The sequence below is a fragment of the Arachis hypogaea genome, chromosome 8 (genome assembly GCF_003086295.3).
Source record: "Arachis hypogaea cultivar Tifrunner chromosome 8, arahy.Tifrunner.gnm2.J5K5, whole genome shotgun sequence".
Lineage (NCBI taxonomy): Eukaryota > Viridiplantae > Streptophyta > Magnoliopsida > Fabales > Fabaceae > Arachis > Arachis hypogaea.
Window position 1 is genome coordinate 28,181,530 of NC_092043.1, and position 24,623 is coordinate 28,206,152.

At 32.4% G+C, this 24,623-nt stretch overlaps 2 protein-coding genes across 2 annotated transcripts; one reads left to right on the top strand and one right to left on the bottom strand.

Annotated features, from left to right (window-relative positions):
- The first annotated feature begins 9,022 nt into the window (after positions 1–9,022).
- LOC112706760 (dof zinc finger protein DOF2.1) lies at positions 9,023–10,707 on the top strand. Its single transcript, XM_025758220.3, has 2 exons — positions 9,023–9,379; positions 9,469–10,707. Exons 1-2 carry the CDS (start codon positions 9,350–9,352, stop codon positions 10,408–10,410), a joined length of 972 nt encoding a protein of 323 aa, XP_025614005.1. The 5' UTR covers positions 9,023–9,349; the 3' UTR covers positions 10,411–10,707.
- Positions 10,708–16,064: 5,357 nt separating this feature from the next.
- On the bottom strand, positions 16,065–18,997 carry LOC112706761 (sucrose transport protein SUC1). The gene is made up of 4 exons (XM_025758221.3): positions 17,157–18,997; positions 16,951–17,014; positions 16,689–16,732; positions 16,065–16,520 (listed from the first exon to the last, which is right to left on the bottom strand). Exons 1-4 carry the CDS (start codon positions 18,408–18,410, stop codon positions 16,341–16,343), a joined length of 1,542 nt encoding a protein of 513 aa, XP_025614006.1. The 5' UTR covers positions 18,411–18,997; the 3' UTR covers positions 16,065–16,340.
- Between the last annotated feature and the right edge of the window lie 5,626 nt (positions 18,998–24,623).

Here is a 24,623-nt window from a genome sequence, read left to right on the forward strand (position 1 = left end):
TTGGACAGAAAATATGACCAAGACTCAGCATTTTTTCCCTCCACTAGTGCAAACGCAACAGGCAAAATATTCGAATTCCCATCTTGAGCAATCGCCGACAACAAGGTCCCTCCATACTTACCATACAAGTGTGTCCCATCGATACTGACGAGTGGCTTACAGTGGCGGAATGCCTCAACACATGGAGGGAATGTCCAAAACATGCGATGAAAGTAGACTCTTTCTTCATCAACCTGGTCACCCACTCTAACCGGGGAGGTCTTCAGCAGAGCAATGGAACCGTCCATGGTGAATGTGACCCCAAGGATCCAGCGGGGCAGATTCGCATATGACTCATCCCAATCACCGTAGATCTGTGCTACTGCCTTCTGCTTTGCCAACCATACCTTCTGATAACTTGGCTTGAAGCCATATGTTGCCTCTGTTGCCTCTTGCAACACCTTAATCGATACCGACGCATCAGCTCTAACCAACGAAAAGATTCTTGCACAAATCACATGATAATCAAGCTGCTTGTGGTCGCTCGAAATCGATGTGGCCATACACGTGTGTGGTCCGTTGTACCTCCTTACTTCCCATGTGCTCTTCCTTTTCCGCATGACTATCCGAATCAACCACGTGCACCCGTTACTGAACTCCTTGCATCTCCCTTGGTATTTTAGATTGTCTGACTCCATAACCCTGTACTCAACTCCACGCCGAATGCTGTAATCTTTCATGCTCAGCACAGCTTCCTCTTTACTCTGGAACGATTGGCCAATCTGAAATTCAGTCAAACCTGTCCCATCATGCATACCCTGCCCATCGAATGTTGCCTTTACATTCTGGTGTTGGCCGATGGCCTCCAAGTTCAAAGACGACAGGTGGGGATGGTACTCTTGTGATCCAGAACCGGAACCTCCATGGGCTGTACGTACACCTCTCGGTATATCATCTTCACTGTCCCCACCAATATCGACCGGCTCCTCATCGGAATCATCATCACACAGCGCATTCTCAACTCGATCCGGTCCGACCTCAAACTCAACCCCAGCACGTTTGGGCTCGGGAGGTGGAACTACCACTGCTACCACAGGCAGTGATGTCGAGGCACCACCCACTGTGGTCGACTGAGGACCCGGTGCCGATGCCCCAGAGCTATCCACACGATCTTCCAACTTCGCAAACATCTCAGGTATTCTCACCTCCGGAAAACTACGCCTGCAGTGAAACAAGACATGCAGGTCTTCATCCGACCCTATCACAAAGGTCTCATATCTAACACCGGTTGACACAACGATAATGGGAATCTCGTAAAACAACTTTTTAACCAGCTTCGTCTCACGGGTACCGAGCTTTTGTAGTATGCTGAGCTTAATTTCTGCCAATGTACTCGAAAATCGGATAAAAATACTAACCGGTTCTCTATCTGTGAATTTCACACCATGCCATTTGCTCTTTTGAATTTTTCTAGAGCAATGGACCAGAGCCACAAAACTATCCTCCCCATCCATTTGTGAATAACACTCTACCTCTCCACATTTGGCCCCTCTATTGTTTATATAGGGACCCCAATGACACACAATAAACGTAAACCGCTATGGCCACCAGCGGTTTACGCACGCATACCAACCAACATAAACCGCTGCTAGCAGCAGCGGTTTATGAACAACCAAAAATATACATAATCCGCGGCTGGTACTAGCGGTTTTTGTGCACTTGTAAACCGCTACTGCCAATAGCGGTTTATATAAAATAGTGAAACAATGGATTTACGTATCTGTTTTTGAAACAATGTATTTGCGTAAAATTGGAGTTTAAATAATTTAAAAACGTAAATTGCCCTTTTTGAAATGCACATAAATTGGATAAAGTCAAATTTATCTTAATTTGGATTTAAATCTAAATAATGATCGAATATATTTTTAAGATTTTTATCATACTTTAAAACCATAAATTTAATAAAATCACACAAATTTTACCTTTAAATATTTAAATTTGGACTGATTCGAACCATAAGTATTCTTATTAATTGAATTTAAATTTTTTAAATTTTAAAAAGTAAAATGTAATTTTTTATTTTTGAATAATTTTTTTATATTTTTTTAAATCCTATTTATAAAATAAATAATAAAAACTCACACTTTATCTTTTAAATAAAATTTAAAATTTAATGTATCCAAATCCCTATTAACTAATATTCTTGTTATAAATAAGCTAGTGCTAGGTTATGCTGGTGTTGTCTCCATTGGTGCTTGGTTGTTCTTTCCTCCTAAACTGAAATATTCCCATCACAGCCGCATTTCTTGTGCCACATGTTCGGTACAAACATCTCGCACCTTCTTAAAGAGACCCACATCTCACCGACCTCTCCGATCTCCTGGCATCTAATATCTACTTTCATTCAACCCTAAAATTATTATTTCCTCTTATACCTATTCAACATCACCCCCGAATTCCTCTTTCAGAATTTTAAATTATGGGTTTAAATTTCTTACAAACTAGTACGAGGTATTACTGTATATTTTAGTAAATAATAAAAAAGTTACTATACAACATGCAACAACAAATCTTAGCTTATTCACTCAAAAGGACAAGTATTCTCATCATTAATTAATTAGACTTCGATTAAGGAGCTAATATTTTATTTTATAGTTATTATCAATCAATTTTTTTGAATTATTTTTTATTTTAAATCTAACTCAAAATTTTAAATTTTCTAAAATGTGAATAAAAAAAATTACAATAAACAATTAATTAATACTGATTAATTAAAAGATAATTTTCTATTTTTATTTTTTTAATTATACGAGTTTAATTAACATGTACTCTAAAAATATATAATAAATTTATTATTAGTAAAAGAAATTTAATTTTTTATTTAATAAATATAAAATAAATAAATTTAAAATTTAAATTTTTTATATTTTTAATAAAAAAATTTAATTTATAATTTTAATATAAACACAAAACAAATAAATCATAATTATAATACATCATCAAAGTAAAATTTTATATTGCGAATATTTATTCTATTTATTACGTTCAGAAGGTCATTGCCATGATAGTGTGGACTAACAGTCCAAAGCTAATTAAATAAAGCAACTGCAGCCTTGCAGGGTACTACATCACAGAAAAATAGTAACATAATTAACTATGCTAAAATGCAACAATACTACAAATATAATTTGTTTAGGAAACCTTTTTCTAATAAATATTTGCAAGCACACGAATAATTAAATACTTATGTGTATAAATATTATTAACGTAGCTAAAAATAGATTTAAATTGCTAGAGAAGACAATACGTGGACTCAACCTAGTGTGATGACCACATTCTGTCTTAATGTATCTATATGCTATAACAGTATTACTTTATTTATATGCAATAAATGCATGCAATAATACGATTTTTTTAATATAAATTATAAAAAATATTTATTTTCCTAAAACTTATTTTTGAATTTTATTTATTGAAATGTATTTTTTTGTATTTGGACAAGTTTGTTGTACATATTGGCGAACTCTACGAAAATTAGTAAGTTCGTCTTACTCTCGGATGAATTCTATAAATTTTATAGAGTTTAATTAGTGGAATAAGTCATATTTAATAAAAAAAAATTTAATTATAAATTTTAAAAAAATAACTATTTTTCAAAAATAAAATACTACTCATATATTTTTTGTATTCTTATCTATTCTAGAGAGACAATGATAATAATATCATAGTTAACTTTTTAAACTCAATTTAATATATTTAAGGTAGAGTTTGCGCGAATTCTATGAAGACGAACTTGCTCATTTTCATAGAATTTGTTAAAGTATGCAAACGTATACAAATAAATAAAGAGAAAGCTCAAAATTGAGTTTTGAAAAAAATAAATATTTTTTATAATTTATATTAGAAAAAAAATCCTGTAATGATATAGTTATTACTTATTACTATCTACTAGTGTTGTAGTAGTCTTTGATGCATTAATAATATTACGTCTTGGTAGTATAATTAATTATATCAACCAACTTAAGTGCGCACAATATAATTATGATAATACTGGGCGAGAATAGAGTGTGCGGTCAAAACGCAAGTGCATGGAATACTTTGGTTTATTGCATTATAATTTCGCTAATTAAACTAGCATGAATTATTGATTATCAAATTACTAATTCCTTCATGTTCAAAATCATGAAAATTATTATAATTATTCATGTGTATATGTTCACTTTACCGTTTCTAAACAAAGATCATCTCTGCTAAACAAAGTATGTGTAACCTTATACTACCAAAAATAAAAAATAGAAAGTTTAGGGACTTTGAACTATTAGAGAAGAATATTCAAATTTACAATAAAGTACAGTGAAATAAATTAGTGATTAAGAAAAAGGAATTTTAACTTTTTAATTATTTTCTAAGGTGGATGATTCTTATCCTTCTTAACAAATTTATTATTTATGCGTTGAAAATATTTTGTGAGGTTCAAGCAAACAAAATTGGAAAGATCAACTTAAGTTGTAAATCCTTTCGAATTTTTCATGATATTTTTGTATCAACTTCATTTGTGAATGACTAATTTGTTACTATTTAAAATTTTTATTATAAAAGAATGTGTTTTTTTTTTTTACTAAAGATAGAAAAATTCAAATATGTAACTTTTTAGATGAGTATAGAAAGATTATATCATTTGAGTTATAATTCATTGACTATAAAAAAATATGTTACTACATATATAAAATGTGATTTAAATATTTAATACTTATTTTAAACACATAAATTGTATTAACTCGACTAATTCAAATTAATTATTTAATTTGCAAATTAAGATACGATACATTGAAGAATTATTGATTCTTATATTTATTAGCATTATAAATCCTCCTGTCTGTTAATTACTCTAGATATTAATAGAAAGTGATTAACTTATGCTACTAATGCTAAGTGATTATCTTATATAATAATCCAAAATCAAACCTTGTAAAAAATCATATAATAACATGTGTCAAGTTAGTTAAAAAAATTTATGAAGTTCAAGATGAAGTCCTTATACACAAAGGAATCTGTGGAAGAAAGGAGAGTGGGAAATCTCATATTCTTTTCTTAACAAAAATGCTAATAAACATACAAGTAACACAACATCACCGTTATGTATTGTGTCTTATGTTGGGCACGGTTCCCATCACCATGGTCACTACTCACTTTTACTTTTATGTTTTTCATCATCAGTAGTGTTGTTTCCTTTGACTGATATAAATTTGACCGGTCAACCAACATGATTCTGACCCTACCAACATTCCATGACCCACCACAACACATTATGCACCCTCCAATCCCAATATTTGATTTAGCTTAATTATATCTTAAAAATCGTCATCATCCATGCATTTTCAAACACGTTTCATGCGTCAATCAGTTAATAGGAGGGTGGAAACCAATTAAGGCTTAATTAAAATCTTTCATAGGATCCAAAGTATATCTAATTAACAGTGCGTTAATAGAGATCAATCATTGTTTGCTAATTAATTTCCGTCAAGTACTCCAGAAAGATAATAAAAGCACGAAATCATATAGTTAGTAGGGAAATAATATCATACTTGTATAAAAAATGTTATTTATAAACTAAAATTAACTACTAAAATCAGTTACTAATATATTTATATATAAATATATATAATTTAATTTATTTTTAATTTATATTTATATTTTAATATATATTTTAATTTATACTAATAATTAATTTTAGTGATTAATTTTAGTTTACGTATAACATAATCATATATATATGTATATATATATTAGTTGGTATATTATTAGAGTTTAATTTTAATATACTGATAATATAAAATATTTTATATAATCGTATAATTATATTTGTCTTTTTAAATTATCATTTACAATCAATAAAAATAATAATTATTTTTAATAATGTGATGTTACGTGATTGAATACATATATAAAATTATTTTATATTAATAGTATATCAAAATTAAATAGATATAATTATTACATAAGTTTTCCCGCCATCCACTATAAAGATTCTTGCCCCGCAAATATATCAAGTGGAGAGGCATAACACCCAAATTAGGAACAAATCAAAAGCTTACTAGTAAGAATACTCACATTACGTTACATATACATAGGTAACAGGTTCTACTTTTTCTTTTTCAGAGGGTTTAAACTTACAACCTATAAAAGCCACCTATGATAATATATGTCGGATTTAGTTGAATTGCTGACCATATATAATCACATGCACTCTTTCTTTCATTTTTAATTTCATCACCTTATCTTTAAATCCAAATTATGGGGATATGGACATTAATAGCTAAGATTTGATAGGTTTGGGTTGGTTGCATGTTCATATCTTCTTTGTAACTAGAAAAAAAAATATGGCCTATGATTTATTTAATTAATTTAGGATTGAAATTTTCAGAAACTGTAATGATGGCTGTTAACTTTAATCTTAGTTTTTTAATTAGTACCAAGAATGGATACAGATCGCTGATCGCAGAGGGTGCCTTTTTTTTTGTTTTCTTTTCCAACAGCTAAGCGACAAATTAATGTCCATGTGTGAGGAATAAGAATATTAATAATAGTAATTAATAATCTAAGGGATTAGCTGTTGATCAATCAAATAAACAATTAGACGAAACTAATCATTTGATTCTGCACCGTCAAATAACGATCATTATTGTCATATAGAATGTAATATTTTCTTTATTTATTTCCTCCTCTATATACATGTTTTTTTTCCTTTGTTTTTCTAATTTAATATATATAGTTGTTGGATCATTTGGAAAAATAGGTTTCATTTATGTCTATATAATCTATATACATATGATTAATTAATATCTTGTGACCTACACGTATATGAGTAATTCTTATATATATAAAATAATATTTTGCGAGTAAAATTTGAATTGATGTAGAGGCAGACATGATGAGCTTTAGCCATGTTAGTAAAAAGAAAATTTGTTTTGTTACCCATTATTATACATGGTTATAATATTTGGTGAATAAAGTGGTTGGTTATGGTGTGAAATGACTATAATTGGAAATTATGTGTGAGGAGTGAGAATGCAAATAAATAAAGTGTAGGAGGTTCCATGGAATAAGTGGAAGTTGAGTAAGACAAGTCAGAAGCCTATGGACAGATAATTGTCGATGAAGATGATGATCACTGATCAGGGGTTCCTGGATGAGAAGGGACCACAGGTACCCCAATTTGAAGGGCCAAAAGGACCCCTAAATCCAATGCAACCAAAGCATATTATGTGTATAATATATGATACTTATGACTATAGTGACGTGGCTATACCATACCTATCATGACATATTATGTTACATGAATCATGAATTCATGCCCATGTATTATCATCATAACCCTATTACATTACATACACACACATGTACTTACTTAATTACAAGGCCGCAACGTGTTACATGAAACAATAATATGTAATAAAGCAATAAACCCTAATTGTAACCAACTTATTATTGTGTTGGTCGAGTTATTAATTCGTTCATCTTCTTAAATAAGTGTCGAAAATTTAAATTTTGTGTATATATTAATTTATTAGTCAATAATAAATTTTTAAATAAAATTTAAATTTGCGACAGATCAATATTTCAGTTACTGATAAACTCGAGGAAGCTAAAAAAAACCCTAATGGTATGTTACAAGAAACGACGAAAAGAATAATTAATATCACATTGGGCCCCATGCATCATACACTTCCAAAAACATGTAACATCCTGGATCATATCACCCACTCTGCTCTTCTTAGACCAAATCTTTGTTGTTCTTCCGTGTCCTTGAATAAATACTTACTTGCTTGTATATAATAAATGCAGATTGGCGAGGTTTTTGTCATGTTTGGGGGCTGAGAGAGAGGTGAGGTTCAAATTGATGAATGGGGAAGAAGTGGAGACACAGTGGTGGATGAGTGGGGACCACCGGTGGCCTGCCCAGTCCAACCGCCGTGGGCTCCACCTAATAGTTGCATCCACTCCACACCTGGACCCCACTCTTATACAATTTCACTTCCCTTAATTGAATTCATCATATCTATAATTAATAACAGAATATTGTAATTATCTATCATAGATTATATGATGTTTTAATATTAGTGTATGTTCAAATATGTATAGTGAGTTTTGAGGTTTTATTTATCCATATATATCAAACATCAACTACTATTAGCAGGTAATTACTGGATATACATATTTAATATTTTATAAAATTTTTCTATTGTACTATTATAAATAGTTTTAGTTATTGTATATAATAAATTTGAGGTAGAAATTCAGGTGTAGATTTCACGTGAAGTTGATACTTAAAAGTTTTTAAATAATTTGACATTTAACGGTTTTCAACTATTAACTTCGTATGAAATCGACTGCACCTGAGTTTTGACCTAAATTTGATTATTCTAATAACTAATTATTTGATTAAAAAATATATAAAATAATATTTATTTATATATAAATATTAATTTGACAATTAATTTTTTTATATAAACATAATATTTTTGTTTATCTATATAATTATGGTACATACAATTACTAAAGTAATGTTTGAAAGTAGGGATAGAAAATAATCCTTGCTTTGACACACAAATAGATATACAATTACTAAAGTAATGCTTGAAATTAGGGATAGAAAATAAGATTGAGAGACAAATAATCAGTATTATATTTGATTGAGAGAGATTGAAATAAAAATTTTAATTTTAAGATATAAAATTTTAAAAATAAAAACTAAAAAAATTAAAATTTTTAAGAATAGAAACTAAAAATATAATAACATTTATTTTTAAAATTATCTTCATTTAATTTTTTAAATTTTAAATTTAATCCCATATTTTTTTAATAGAATATTGAGACATATTTTAATTTTGTATTTTTTTTTCAAAGTTAAGAAACTCAAAATCCCAAATAAAAATAAAAAATTATGTTATTTGAGTTATAATTTATTAACAATTTTATGCACTTTATAACAAACACAATACATAAATTTAATTTATTTTATATTTTTTAATAGTCTCTCTCTTTTAATTTCGGTTTATCTTCTAGCATTAGTCTAATAGTATTGAATAGCATGGATAGAAGAATATTTTGATTTGTTTATTTATTTGTGTGTGATGGATAGAATGGGGTTTCTCTGCGTGCAAGGCAACCTCATCGACCCTCTTGTACGGCAGAAACCATGATTATCTCTCTTGGGATTGGATTGCATTGCTTGCTTGCTTTAATTTATATATAAGTAGAGAAGCACCCCCACCCTCTTCTTCCATTACCTCATCATCACTTTCTATCACTTCTCTCTACTCTTTCCCTTTCACACCTTCACATACATATTATAACTCTCTCTGTATGGATGGATCCTTCTAGTGGACAACACCATCAGGTACCTCAATGATCCCTATGTATATATTATTATTATTATTGTATATAGCATCATAGTTCATAGCTTGCAATTGTTTGAATTTGGTTCAGGAACTGGAGAACATGATAGGATGCTCCACAAAGAGTCAGCAACAAGAGAGAAAGCCAAGGCCACAACCAGAACAAGCACTCAAATGTCCAAGATGTGACTCTACCAACACCAAATTCTGCTACTACAACAACTACAGCCTCTCTCAGCCAAGGTACTTCTGCAAATCTTGCAGAAGATACTGGACCAAAGGTGGAACACTCAGGAATGTTCCTGTTGGTGGTGGATGCAGGAAGAACAAGAGATCTTCTAATTCTTCTTCTTCATCAACTACTTCCTCTTCATCTAATTCACCTGCACCCTCTTCAAGGAGGCCTCAAGATCATCATGGATTCATCTCACCTAATAATCCTCTTATCACTTCTTTCCCTCACTTGGCTTATGATCATCATCCTTCTTCTTCTCCTACCAGTGATCTCACCTTAGCCCTTGCAAGGCTCCAGAAACAAACAATGCCTTTTGATGATCATGATCTCTCAATCTTGGGCAACCCCACAAGCTCCCTTTGTGATATTCTTGGAAATCAAGGCCTTAACACCCACAACACTTCATCAACTGGCTTCTTGGAAGCACTTAGAACCGGATTCCAAGGAAACAATAGTAATAATAACGCTCTTCATCATCAGAATCTCTACTATTCATATGGGAATGGGGACATGGGTGAGGTTGTGGACAATGGTGCTGTTAATGCTGGAGACATGTTGCTACCTAATCATTATGATTCAGAGATGAGCAATGCAGCAACTCAAGCAGTGAGTGTCAGCACCATGAAGCAAGAACTATGCAGTGAAGCTACTAAGGTTCTTGGTGGTGGCGCTTTTCCATGGCATAACAGTAGTAATGGGGACACAAACATGGGTGAATTTGATTCAGCAAGAGCTACTTGGAATGCTGGTTTCACATCTTCAAATTGGCATGGCCTTCTCCATAGTCCTCTAATGTAAGAGATGCTCATGAATCAGAAGGCACTGCTGTATGTGATGATGATTTTCCTCTCACCTTATTAGCTTTGACTAAAAGACCAGTCTTAATTAGTTAATTTAAATCATCTTTAATTAGTAGGTTTGAGTTAAATAGGGATTTGGATCTCACCAATGATCAATCCACTCTCTTTTCTTTTGTTGTTTTTTTATTTTTCTTTTTCTTTTGTAGCTTGCTTAAATTATATATGGGATTTTTTGTACTGCTATCTCTTTTATTGGTGGATAGACTAATGAAAGTTCTGATTTGTTTGCCAACAACCCAAGGATGAAGTTTGGAGATAATTAAAAGAAATAATATTTATATGATTTTCTTTTTAGTGTATAAGAGAGATATACATAAGAATAGAACATTTTTTTTAATAATTTATAAACTACCTTAAGCAGCATTTTCCTCATTTGACATGTAAGAGAGAGAGAATGAGAGTGATGTTTTGATATAGTAGTAATAGTTAAATTGGTTCAGGGTGAATCTGAGGTGTGTTTGAAGTGTGAACTGTTAGAATCGAATCAGATATATTATTTCAGGTGCTTCGGGTATTGAATTATTGATGATGGTGATATAGTATTTCAAGAAATTCTAATTCTGTCATAACTGCAGCAAATTACTTAGGCCAAAGTAGATTCCATGAACATGCATGGAGAAATAGAACTTACTATTTTACTGAAACTGTATAGATATAGAAAATAAGAAAAGAGAGAAATAATGGGGTGTGTGTATAGTAGTGTATATATGACATGACAGTGGTAGGTGCTAGATAGAAGTAGGATTCAGATTTGAGAGAATACAAGAATTTCTCGTGTTCCAAAAGGAATTTAGAAAATTCAGTGAAGGCATGAGCGGCAAGTTCGGGAATGATTTTTATCTCTCTTTGGCTTTAATGTCTGACCAAATCCAACGTTGGATATGGGCGTGACAAAAATAACACAACACAGCCACTAATCACTTTCAAAATTATATGCATGTCAGACTCTGCCTCACTATTATATTGCAACCACTTACACACTCCCTTCTCCTATGGACTTTCTTTTTCACAACCACAATATTTTTATATATTTATCAATTTCAATACATTCTATTTTATTCTCTATCCACAAAATAATAAAAATTCATTTTAAATTATTCTTTTGCTAAAAGATAGCTGAAATGATGTACAAGGAATATGAGCTGCTCTATTTTTCACAACTTAGAAAAAAAGAAAATGCATATTATTTTTTGTAACCTGTTAAATACAGAAAAACAGACAAAAGTATGACTTATATTCGTGTAATATATCTTATAGGTCCTATTTTTAATCTAATTTATCAGTTTTGAATTCGTATTCAAAATTTTGAGGCACAAAATAAAGTAATATTATTATAAGTCTATTTCATAATAATTTTATATAATAGGACTTTCCTCTTCTCCTGATATTCAATTATTGTTGTCTAATGCTTAAATCAAATTGTTGTGTGTTTAAAAGGCGTATTTGTACTCAGAATTTCTTTTGCTTTTATTTTGTTTGGTTACTTTGATTTAGAGATATTAAAGTTTGAAAAGAGACAACTTACTATTTTGTTTGGTTTGTCGTTATTTTCTTAATGGTGTGAAATAGTAGCAGTGAAGTTGAAGAAATCTTTTGGCTCGTGTTGTAATGTAGTTCAGATAAGATCAAGATCACAGAGTTTTGTCCTCACATAAACCATATGGGCCAGACTTGGAAAACAACAAATCATACAACTCCATAAACTTTGGTCATTGTGTTTGTCTTAAACTCTTAGCACCTCAACAACTTTGTGAGGACTTAGGTTTGGGATTCATGTATTAATGGGGGAGCACATTTCAAGATCAAATATTTAAACACACCCCTTATTATTGTAAGGTTGTTAATCTTCCATGCTTAGTTTAGTTGCTTAAATTCTTTACATCTACATGGTTTCAAAATAATAGTCTTTTAAATTGGTTGCTCACCTTCTAAGATTTGCTGATGTACAAAATATTCCAGACAGAGCTCATAAAAAGGACTATGTTGAGTATGTTGTGCAAAGAATGTTTCAGATTCCACATTCCAGAAAACATGTGATTAATTTTCTACAAAATCCAAAAGCTCTAACGGCCCAAGGTAGCACACTTAGGGGGTTATACCAATCAGGCTCACATTATTGCTGGGCTAAGTGGGACCAGTTACTAGTCTCAAGATTCAAAACCCAAAGTTGAAGCATGCACAACTTGATAAAAGAATTGTGATACAAAATATATATATGGGATATTTTGTACTGCTATCTCTTTTATTGGTAATGAAAGTTCTGATTTGTTTGCCAGCAACCCAAGGATGAAGTTTGGAGATAATTAAAAGAAATAATATTTATATGATTTTCTTAAAAATAGAACATTTAATTTAGAGAAATAATAGGAACAGTAAGATTGGACCTTTGTCATAGTGATACATACTTTGGGAAACATTTCAAGTACACTGGGGACTACCAGTACACCAGTTATTTTAACCGTTAATTTCAATTAATATATATTATATATATTTTTTATAATTCAAATCAACGGTTAAAACAACTGGTGTATCGATACTCTCGATGCACTTGGAATGTTTCCCATACTTTGATATACATAAAAAAAAAACTAGATAGCACTATCGCACCCATCACAAATGCAGACAAGTTCCACCTCCAAACTTGACATCCACATATCCACTTGTCCATTCACTGTTGAGTGTTGACACTATCATCTACATACACTTATGCCACGTTTTTGAATGCCTAGTTTTGAACCAGTCTGGCCATGTCTTCCTCAATCATATATGGTCCGAAACCGAAGCAATACTACATTGTTCATGTTCCATTTTTGGATTATGAAAAAACTTTGTATCCGTACGTTGCAACGTCAAATTAATTATTAATCACACACGGGTGCCGATATAATATATTGCAAACATTCTATAGATAAACATTCCACTAGATACATGGGGATGAAAAAACAAAGTGACATATATAAATCAAACTTTTATTCTTTCTTTTTCTTAGTAGTTTAAGAAACTTCTATTCCTTCACAAGATTTTATGATTACTTTGGACTATATTTGTTTTTCTCCGATTTCATTCCTTATATCAAATACGTTATTTGTCTTACTAAAACTTTTTCCGTAGAATCAAAGCATAAATTAAGATAAATCGCTTATCGGAGCTATCTTCAAATTAAAAATAGTTAATTTCATGAGTGATCTTTGTTTTATTCTCTCCTTTTCGTTATGATCGTATTCCGTATAGCAAAATGTTACAATTTAATAAAATCAACAATATTAAAATAATTTTACATTTTAAATTTTTAGTCACGGTATAACACAAAAAAAATTAAATACCACAAAAATTTTTAATTGTTTACGACATCTCCTAATTCGCCAAATTAAAAAATAATTCGTCCGAAAATTGTATTTGTATGTTTGTACTCTCTATTCACGGATGTTTGATATTTACAAAAACATATGGGAAAATCTTTTTCTTTCTTTTTTTGGCTCTGAAAAAAAATTGTAGAAGATTTTAGCCTCTTTTAATGGGCCATGGAGTTAGAAGATTGAATCTAGGAAAGCCATGCACCTTGATTTTTCTCTTAAGAAAGCCCATTTATTATTATTCGCTCTCCAAAAAAGCCAATGTACCTAACTCATGTTTCTACTGTGGGCTTATTATACACAATTTGTTCTCTTAGTGGATACATATATAATTGCATAGTTTACATAAACACCGGATGCAGGACCAAAATAAAATAAACAAAAATAAAATTCACATACACTGAATGAGACTTGTTCACATCTAATTTCCGGTTTCCCTCTCAAACGCCTGTGCCCCTAATTTGGATTAAAAAAAAAAGGGGAAAAGATGTGTTCGAGAACATCCCAAAAATATTTACTATCACATGCCGAAAATTTGCTGGGCTTAATGACCACAAGTCTACAACAACATCAAACTTCAATACATCTACATGAAAAAAAAATTGAAGTTTCTTCTTACAAGATATAGAATTATCTTAAACAAAAATATAAATTTACTAGATGCATTTAGAAAAACTAACATGTGATTCTACAGTGGTTACATATGAAAATGCTATATATATTTTTGTAGGAACAATCATGAAAGCAAAAGTAAGTAACGTATAAGGGTCAGCATGGAACAAGATACTCATGATTCTCTTTAATATGTACTTGTGTTGTATGAACAAAATCCAACCATATGTGGAACAAGCCAGAGAGATATAGATATATACACAATAGCAGATGCAGATCAGAGGCAAAGAATTCGCACATGTGAATGCTAATAAAATTAGATAGATTAATGTTATGTGTGCCATCTTTGGATATATTTCTCTTTTATATTTTCATTTTTAATATTAACTTGATTATGGATAGAAATGAAATAAAAAAAATAAATAATAAAAGTAGGGAGCATACAATTCTAACATAGGAATCACAAAATGTTATCAATTAATCACAAACTCGTATATATCAGTCAGTCAAACATGGCACTGAAATGCATGCAAAAGAAAAAAAGAAAAAGGAAAAACTTGAGAAAATAATTCTCATTATTTATTAATATACTTTTCTTTTGAAATTATTGATAGAGAAGACATATACAGCTGTGTGAGATACTACTACAAATAAATCCAAATCCCTGAAGTCACTTCACAAATTGATGACCCCTTAAACTGAGTTTTCACTAATATGATCCTTAAACATGCTAAATTAACAGCCACCAGATCTACCCGATCCAATATTTGGCCACAGTGAATACTGAATAACCATATAGCAAGAAATGTCATAACTGCCCTTGTAGCATGTAACTGAATTACTAATGTAGACCTCAGTAATTACGTTACAGTAACATGAATTGGTGACTGGGATGCGCTTTAATTAATCCACGATTCACACATATAGAATATAGTAACTTGTTAGCTAATAAAGAAAACGCGTTACCTTTTAAAGCTTTTATCATTTGACTTCATAACCTCATCTCACCACATTTATCACTCTCTGGTTTTAAGAGGAAATTTATATAATTTTTGTCGAAATATATTTGTAACAATAAATGAGTTTTTATCAGTGAGAGTTTGGTTCCTCATATATCAGTGTGAATCATATTACTAGAATTGAACACATCTGAGCTAAATTTAAAAGATAGCTAAGTTAAAAAGTTTTTTATACGTATAAAAATGGTCAACATTATATTTTTTAAAGAATACTAATTAAATAATTAATATTTCTTGTATAATTCCCTTTTATTAAACTCAAGACTAGTCAAATTTTAATCCTATCAAAATATTGTACACATAAACGGATTGGGTTGAATTTAATTGTCTTTCCCTATTTTAGGCGTAAAAAGGTGCCAATCACTCTTTGAATTCTGTGTAGCAAATAGTCAGATATTAGAACATGGAAACCGATGATTCGGGAATCTTGTCATTTAATTGCCATTAAATTTTTTCCCAAACGGATCAATAAAAATTATTGGTAAAAGTTGAAAAGGAAAATTGAACAACTTGAAAATTGAAACTTGTTCCGAAACAGATATAAAATTTATTTAATTATAAATGTACAAAAAAGATAAGAGGATTATGAAGAAGAGGATAGAAGAAGATAGTAATAAGGTGCATTATTAGTTGATAGGAGAACCCAAAAAGAGAACAAAAACAAGTGATGAACATAAACACAAACTCTTGTAAGAACAGCGTTATCTACATTACAACAAGCACAATCCCTAATTAATCAACTAAAGCACCAAAGGCAGTCTAAAATTACAGTAAAAGACACCCATGACTTGTGTCCTCTATGGCTTCCACCCCAAAAAAGGAAAAACAGAAGGGAACCTTGAAAATTAAATGCTCCCTTCTGATATTCACAAAAATATTGCAAGCTAATGGAAACCACCAATGGGGAGAGCAGCTTTAGCCGCTTCCGATTGCTTTGTAGAAGGTAGCATGAAAATTGCCATTATACCACTCACGGCGGCTGCCACCGCACCTGCCACGAACGCCGGCAAATTGCCACCTCCAAATAATTTGTCCCATGGTCCGCTAATTGCTGCCACTATCATCTGCATCATAAATATATATATCATGTTAGCTAATTCAATTACATATTCTAAATAAAAAAATTAACTTTCATATGTGAAATAAAAATATATTCAAATACACCACATAAATAACACACTTGCTCCAATTAATAATATATGTTATATGTCGTCTAATAAATATATACTGACCTGCGGAACCACAATGGCAAGATTAAGAACTCCCAAAGATAAACCTGAAAATTTTTAACACAAAAGAACGGGTCAATTCTCTTTTTCTACAATTCAGGTGGTTTTGACTAAAAAATAATTGATTTCTAATCTCCTTTCTAAAGAATATTAGTGACTTATATATTGCTTAATGTTTATGGTTTATTTGTAAATAAAATATATTTTATTTTACTTTCTTTTTGAAAGTGTAATGTATGTCATCTTAGTATTTGTAGTGAGATACCTTGTCCTGCGCCAGTTTCACTTGAATAGATGGATGCTAATGCAAACGGAACACTGTATGTTATCTGAAATTAAAAAAAAGTGCGGTTAATTAATATGGATAAAAGTAAGAAATAAAGTAAAATAAATAATCATTTAAGATAAGAATATATCCTAATAGATATAGCATGTAGTTTGTATTATCCATAATAATAATGAATTAATTACCGCAAGAGGAATGCCTAGAACAGCAAAAAAGGACAAGGCTCCAGCCTGAACGCCAGTGGAGGGATGACCAATGTAGTGGGGATTAAGATGACGCTGGTGCATAGCGACCTTGCTGATATATACAGTCATGGCCAAGCCAGCCGCAAGGACAAAATTAACAATTCCCCAGAGATTCTTAGCACCACCAACCGCACGTCCAATGGGTTCCACACCCAAAGACATAACACCCAAAACCACGGAATTTATCAAAAGACCCAAAGCTCCCTTTTGGACGCCGTCTTTATACGCTTGATTTCCAACCTCTCCACCATATACCTCCTTACCCATCCAGTCAGTGTTGTACAAGAAATATGCAAACCACGCCGACCAGTTTATTGCCGTAACCGCCATTAGTAGCAACATGGGCTTCTTCAGCCCTTTTAGCGCCCCCAACATTTCTCCGAAGCATACAACTGCTGCCGATCTCTCATCTTCTTCTCCCACAGGTGACTTCTCACGTAATACTTGTTTATCCGGCACGTAGAACAAAGCTACACCTGTCAACGACAGCAGTAGGAGGATCGAGAAGAAGAAGCAACTTTTCAAGTCTGCGCAGAACACATCGCACGCTTTTGTCTGCGTGAATGGAAACACTTTGTGGAGGCTGTCAATGGACCCCGCACCGTAACCGAGTACGCTTCCCACGGCCATGAAGAACGAGAAGAACGCGTTTGCCAGCCTCGTTTTCCGTTCATCACCGGCGGCAAGGTCACCCAGGAACGCTCGACAGGGTCCCTGGAGCATGTTGTTGGCCACGTCCAAGATCCAGAATCCGATCACAAATATGGCTACGGCGCGTGGGCGGGTTTTCTTGTTCAGGTTGTCCCCAAAGGCATGGCCAATATCGGCGGCAAAGCCAATGAGAAAAACAGCTATGGCGACAGCAGCGGCGCCGGCAAGAATGAAAGGACGGCGGCGGCCGAGTTTGGAGGTACATCGGTCGCTATAGTAACCAACTATTGGCTGGACAACCATGCCGGAAATGGGGCCGCAGAGCCAGATGAAAGAGGACCATTGGTGAGGCACTCCGAGAAGCTGACTGTAAGGTGTTAGGAGGGAGAGTTGTAGAGCCCAGCCAAACTGGATACCGGCAGCGATGGAGGCTACCGCCACCAGCTTCCAAATGGGACTTGGCTGCGCTGGTGACCCCGATTCCAGATGAAGGGAGTTCTGGGTGTCACCATTCTTAATGGTGTTCTTGTTTGAGGAGCTCATGGCAAGAGAAAGAAAGGAGAATAATGGAAGAAATGGTACGTGCAGTGTTTGAATGGAGAGAGAGGGGAGTTGGGGTTGGTGAATTTATAAGCGGATGGAGAGGGTGAGGGGTTATGTTATGTTGCGTTTATTAACGTGTGTGTGACTATTCAGTGATTTACTATATACACTTTATAGTTAGTTATATGATGGTGTCATGCGTCATATATTCATATATATCATTAATAACATATACTTCAATTCTCTTACTAATTTACCATAACATGCATTCTTTGTAGTCTCCGCCCAAGACACTACTAACTCCACACTCTTTCTCATTTTTCTTTTCTACATCCCAATTTTTTGGTACATTATCTTTTGCATTATTATTACAGCTCACTTATTTTGACAAAATTAAGTATACTTATCTTTTATGTCAAATATATTTCTATTATTGTTAACTTGTCATTATTTCCACATATACACTGATGAATCATTTTTCTCTGCCTTTACGGCACCTACATTACTAGATACATCTATATATTTTCATACTTAGGTGAAAAAAATGGTCTCACCAACCACCAAGCCTTATCTGAAATAATAAAAGCAAGTGGAGAATAGTAGTGAGGCAGAAACTTGAACACAAGGGTTAATGTTCATGAGTACCAAGAAGGTCATTCACATGATCCATTAATTAATCCAATTTTTAATTTCTATATGAAAAGAAAATTTCGGACGTGTTTAGAACACGTATTGTCGTATTCAATGTTTAAATATATTATAAACCTTTTTTTTTGTAACAAATACCTTAAAAATATTTGTTAAAATTTTTAATATAGCTAGAATATTTTAATTAAACTTAAAAAATTATATAAATGTTTTAAAATGGATTTATAATAATGTATCTAACAAAAGATAATAATTTTAATCAGTAATGCTAAATAAACAAAAAAAGTTATCTTATTTAATATTTATTAATTATTATAATAATTAATAAATATTAAATAAAAATTAATATTGTTATTATTAAATATTTTAAATTTTAATAAGTATTTAATTAATAAGATCCTATATTTCAAAGTGTTTACTAAATTTTCAATGACGGAAGTAAATACTACTCTAGAACTTTACAAAATCTCTGAAAATAAATGAAGAGAATTTAATGCTGAGAAAAAGATATATAGATTATATATATATACTAATTAAAGTCATTGACTTTTGTGTATGTATGAATTTGAATTAAGAAGGAACCTAGGTATGCTGACGAGGAGGACCACTGAGACTGAAGGGTATTGGAGGAACGCAGATTTATGAAATCCTTGGCTTTGATAAACGTGCATTTCTATAATTGCACTTATCCATTTTTTTTTCCCTCTGCTCCTCCATGGATTCCCTCTTTGAATTTCTTCTTCCCAATTCATCCACCATCATCATTACATTTATGTGTGTGTGTGTGTTACACGATCCCAATTTCTAGACACACACTGTTTATATTTATTGGACTCGAGAGACATTAATAAAATTAAATTAAAAATTTGATACACCTCCGGCGTGCGTGCTATTATAGTTACTTTTACTTATCTTATTGGATTTGATAGAACTTGATCATAGTGTGCTTTTTTTTTTTTTTTTTTTTTTCTGGCAGCATTAGGTAGTGCTTATTACCATATTTTACTTTATATGAAATATGAATATATAGGAATTACATTATTATATATATTTATATTATGATATGTGACATGTAATTTTTAGTTTTATTTGTTGTTCCGTAATTAATTATTAATGTAATATATACAAAGTTACATTGAGTAAATGATATTAATTAGTAAATGTGTATATGTGATGAGTATATAAAGCCTACATTATATATGTTTGTATATATAACGATGATTAAGATTTCTTTTCTTGTTCTGCATATATCATAAAATTCGGTCATCACTGTTTGAATGATGATGATCATCATAAAAAACTGAATAAGTGAATGAAATTATGAGGATTGTGACACCGAGTTCTGTTGATCATGGAAGAAAGGTTGTGGCAGCAAATTGAAAGAAGCAAGATAATGGCTATAGCAATGTAATTAGAAATTGATATAATATTAATTAAGGTGGAAAAATGAGTTGGTGACATAATGAAACTGATGATTGTGGAACGAATATACGGACGCAATTAGTTAGGAGAATATTGTGGATGAAAAAACCCGATGAAATTGTATTGGGGTGCATTCAGGTTCATAAGCATAATGATAATATTAGTAGAATTTAAAAAGTGGTGTCATATTCTAATGCCTAGCATTTTTCTTCGTACCTTTCCCTTTCATTTTATATGTCGTTTGATTCTTTTAGTTTCTCGCTTCATAATTTAACTTTACCACAAAATTTGTACGGAAAAAGATTAATATGGTTCATCCACATAGTCATATTTATATTTGTTGTTTATTAAAATGTCATATATTAAAATGTCATAATATACTTTGATTTACTAAACAATTTAGCTAGAGTTAACGAAGAAAAAATTGCATTCCATATATGATACAATACACCAAAATTAAAGAAAAGGAAAAAAGTTGCATTTTGATGGATCCGACTTATATAAAAATTGATTGGCTTTTCCTTCAAAGATTGAAATAAATAATTAAGTGATGATACTTTATGTGTTTTATGCAATAGATGAGATAAAAATGGTCACTGCTTGTTCTTTGGATGCATTTTCTTGACAGGTATAGTGTGCTTGGATATCATATGTTGGTGTACTATAGACTTATCCGAGTACGGTTAAGAAGCATTTTTAGAGTTGGACTGAGATATCATATAGAAAGGAGGAGTGCAAGAGATGGATGATGTGTTTTTGTACCATTGTGTGGAACATATGGTTAGAGCGGAATAGGAGGATCTTTCAAAATAAAGAAAAACGAATTAAGAAGATTATTAACATGTCATTTCAGAGCTACTCTGAGTGATTAGGTACGGACCTTTTTAGTTGTTGATGACAATATCAAAAATAACATAAAAGTGCTTCAACCTTAATGGGTGGTTGGAATTTTTGTTTTTCTTTTATTTAGTATTTGTTGTTATTACTTGCTCTACTTTCTGTGTTGAGTTCCTCTTTTAAAAAAATCAACTAAATTAAACCACTGTATTGAAAGGATATGTGTGTTAATTTAATTCATTAGATATATTATTCTATCTATCCTTATAATTAGTTTAATTTTCTTGTTCTTATTACAGCCACCTCAATCATTTTCTTGTCCTCAAAGAATAGGCCAATTGGAAAGACCAAGGCAAAAGAAAACAGAAGCAATGGGACCAAGTACTATATATGCCATGAGAGGTTAATATTTGAGAGGGAGACAAGGGTGCTAGCACTGTGACCCTAGTGAAAAGAGGCTTGCTCCTTCTTCATTCAAAATTGCATGTGCATTGACTAAAACAAACCTATGTCTCAGCATCATCACTGCATGACTAATGAAATTCCAAGGCATATACTCACTACTAGGGTTTATTTCCTTTTCATTATGGTTAATTTGCCTTTTCACATTTCTCAATGATAATTTTGAGAGCAATAATCCCAAATTAGTTTTAGATAATTTTTTATTATATATATGCTCTTTAGTTCCCATAAATTTTAATTATCAAATTAATTTTTAAATTATTATTTTGTAAATAATTTAATTTTTGTATCAAATTTTTCGTCCACATCAAAAATTGATATTTAAATCTTGTAATTTATAAATTTTTATATTTTATTAAGTAATTATGATCATTGATTTATCTCGTTAAGCTTATTTAGCAATACATATAAAACAGTAAAATTGATTTGTCTAACAAAATAAATTAAAAATTTTAATAATTAAAACTTGTGTGGGATTAAAGTAATATCTTATTAAAGTAATATCTTACTAAAATTTTCTTGAACGTTGATTTGATTAGTTACTACTTACTACTCTAATTTTAATATAATTGTATGTACTTACCTTTTTGGTGAACAACTAAGAGGAAAAACAAAAGAGCAGAAAAGAAAAAAAAAATTAGGTTCTTAACAACAAGAGAGGACAAACCACCTCTAGTGGCTGGTGCCAAAGGTGAACCTCATCAGTTTCGCTACCTCCAGATCCCATTTTTGCCAACCGATCTGCCACGACATTAGCTTCTCTCGGGATAAGCTCAAAACGAATATCCCAATCCCTTCTTAACTTCAAGTCAAAGATCAGTTGTATCACTTCTTTTTCAAGATGCCAGAGTGAAACTTGCCAACCAGTCACTAGCTCAAAAGCTGCTGCGCAATCTGTCTCACAGACAACAAGCTTAAGACCCGCCTCCCAAGCCCAAGACAAACCTTTCCATATACTCCACAACTCCATCTTGATGACACTAGATCCAAAGGAATTTTCTAAGCATCCCATTACCCATTGACTGGAGCTATCGCGAATTACCCACCCAAAACCAGCACAATCATCCCCCAAGTTCACACTCCCATTACAATTTAACTTCCAAGCACCAGGTTCTGGTGGAGACCAAGACAGAGATTTTAATCCCTGGATGCAACACACTCGATTCTGAATTGTATATTCAAAATCCACCATGCACCTGCGAGCCTTGTATGCAATTGACCCAGTAGATCCAAAAACTCCCTGAAAATTACCCTTGTATGTGCTTACTTTGCTTATATTGATAATCAAATTGTTAAGTTTCTTTTGTAGATAATGCACTTTAAGCTTGAATTGAAGTAACTAATTAAGGTCGCGCGGAGCTTAATCTTGATAATTAGTTAATTACGCCAAATTTCACCTAAACTTTATACACAAGAAACTTTCTCTATGTGAATTTAAATGAACATTCACAATCACTATTCCTACTTTTACAGCTACGTGTAGTAGTATATATAGATGCAAAGATAACAAAGAAATTTATGTAGGTCCAAAACATAATACAAGGAAAAGAAAAAGAATACCTTATGATCCGTTACTCTAATAACGGTCTATACCAAAACTTTGGAACTATGATCAACATATAACCTCTTCGCAAATCTTTCCACGTAAAAACTAAAAGCCTCGAATCTCGGGCTACCAACAAGGATTACGTCAAAATCGATAACAAATGATACGAATAACTACCTTCAATATCTCCATTATATATAGGTTACTTACTCAGTCACAAGTACGATATACATTCAGTCTTACTCTGAATTACTTTACATTCTTATTTACTTGAGCGTTGGAGTCCTTTTACAGGTGTCCAACATCGCCTTTTTAGCAAGCAGACGACATTCCACCTTTCCGCTCCAAGGAAAGCCAGTCTAAACTCCAGCAGGACGAGCTATACCTCAGAGTGTCCAGATCCACACAGGAACATTTGGCGCCCACCGTGAGGCCCCGACTTCTTCTAACCCCACAACTTTTTATTCTATACATTTCCTACCCATTTTTTGCAGATCACAGCATATGGCGGACGAGCACAGTCACGCTCCTTCGAATACTAACTAGGCCGAGCTTCTGGCCGTTAATAAGGCCCTCAGGATCGAGAACTAGAGAACGGCCGAACTCTTACGCCAGAAGCGACACAGCCACAGCAAAGGGAGAAAATACAAAAACACTGAAGACAAAGACAACAACGATGAGCACACATCGCAGACAAAACACACTATATCTAATCCCCCGAAAAAAACAACTAAGAGAACTAACCCCTTCATAAAGGAAGTCATGAGCTTCGAAATGCCCAAAAACTTCACCTACCAAGGAATAGGAGACCCAAATATCCACGTCACCAAATTTCACACCATGATGTTTATGAACAAAGAATCCGACTCAATTCTGTGTTGCACTTTTCCAACCTTCCTGGATAGAGCCGCCTTGATTTGGTTCTCCAACCTCCCTGAAGGCTCTGTGTCCAATTTTGACGAGCTGGCCGACCAGTTCGTCAACCATTTTGCTGTATCCAAAATATATGTCCACAATTCCAATTACCTGAGCACCATCAAACAAGGACCGAACGAAAGCCTGAAGGACTACATGACCAGGTTCGTAGAAGCAACCAATGAAATACCCAACTTAAACCCTGAAGTACACCTTCACGTTCTAAAGAGCGGCCTTCACCCAGAAAAATTCCAAGAGACCATAGTCATAACCAAACTGAAGACTTTGTCCAAATTCTGAGAAAAGGCGACAACCCAGATCGAAATGGAGGAACTCTGAGCATTGCGAAGAGCAGAAAAGCCTACCTTGAATAGGGAGGATGA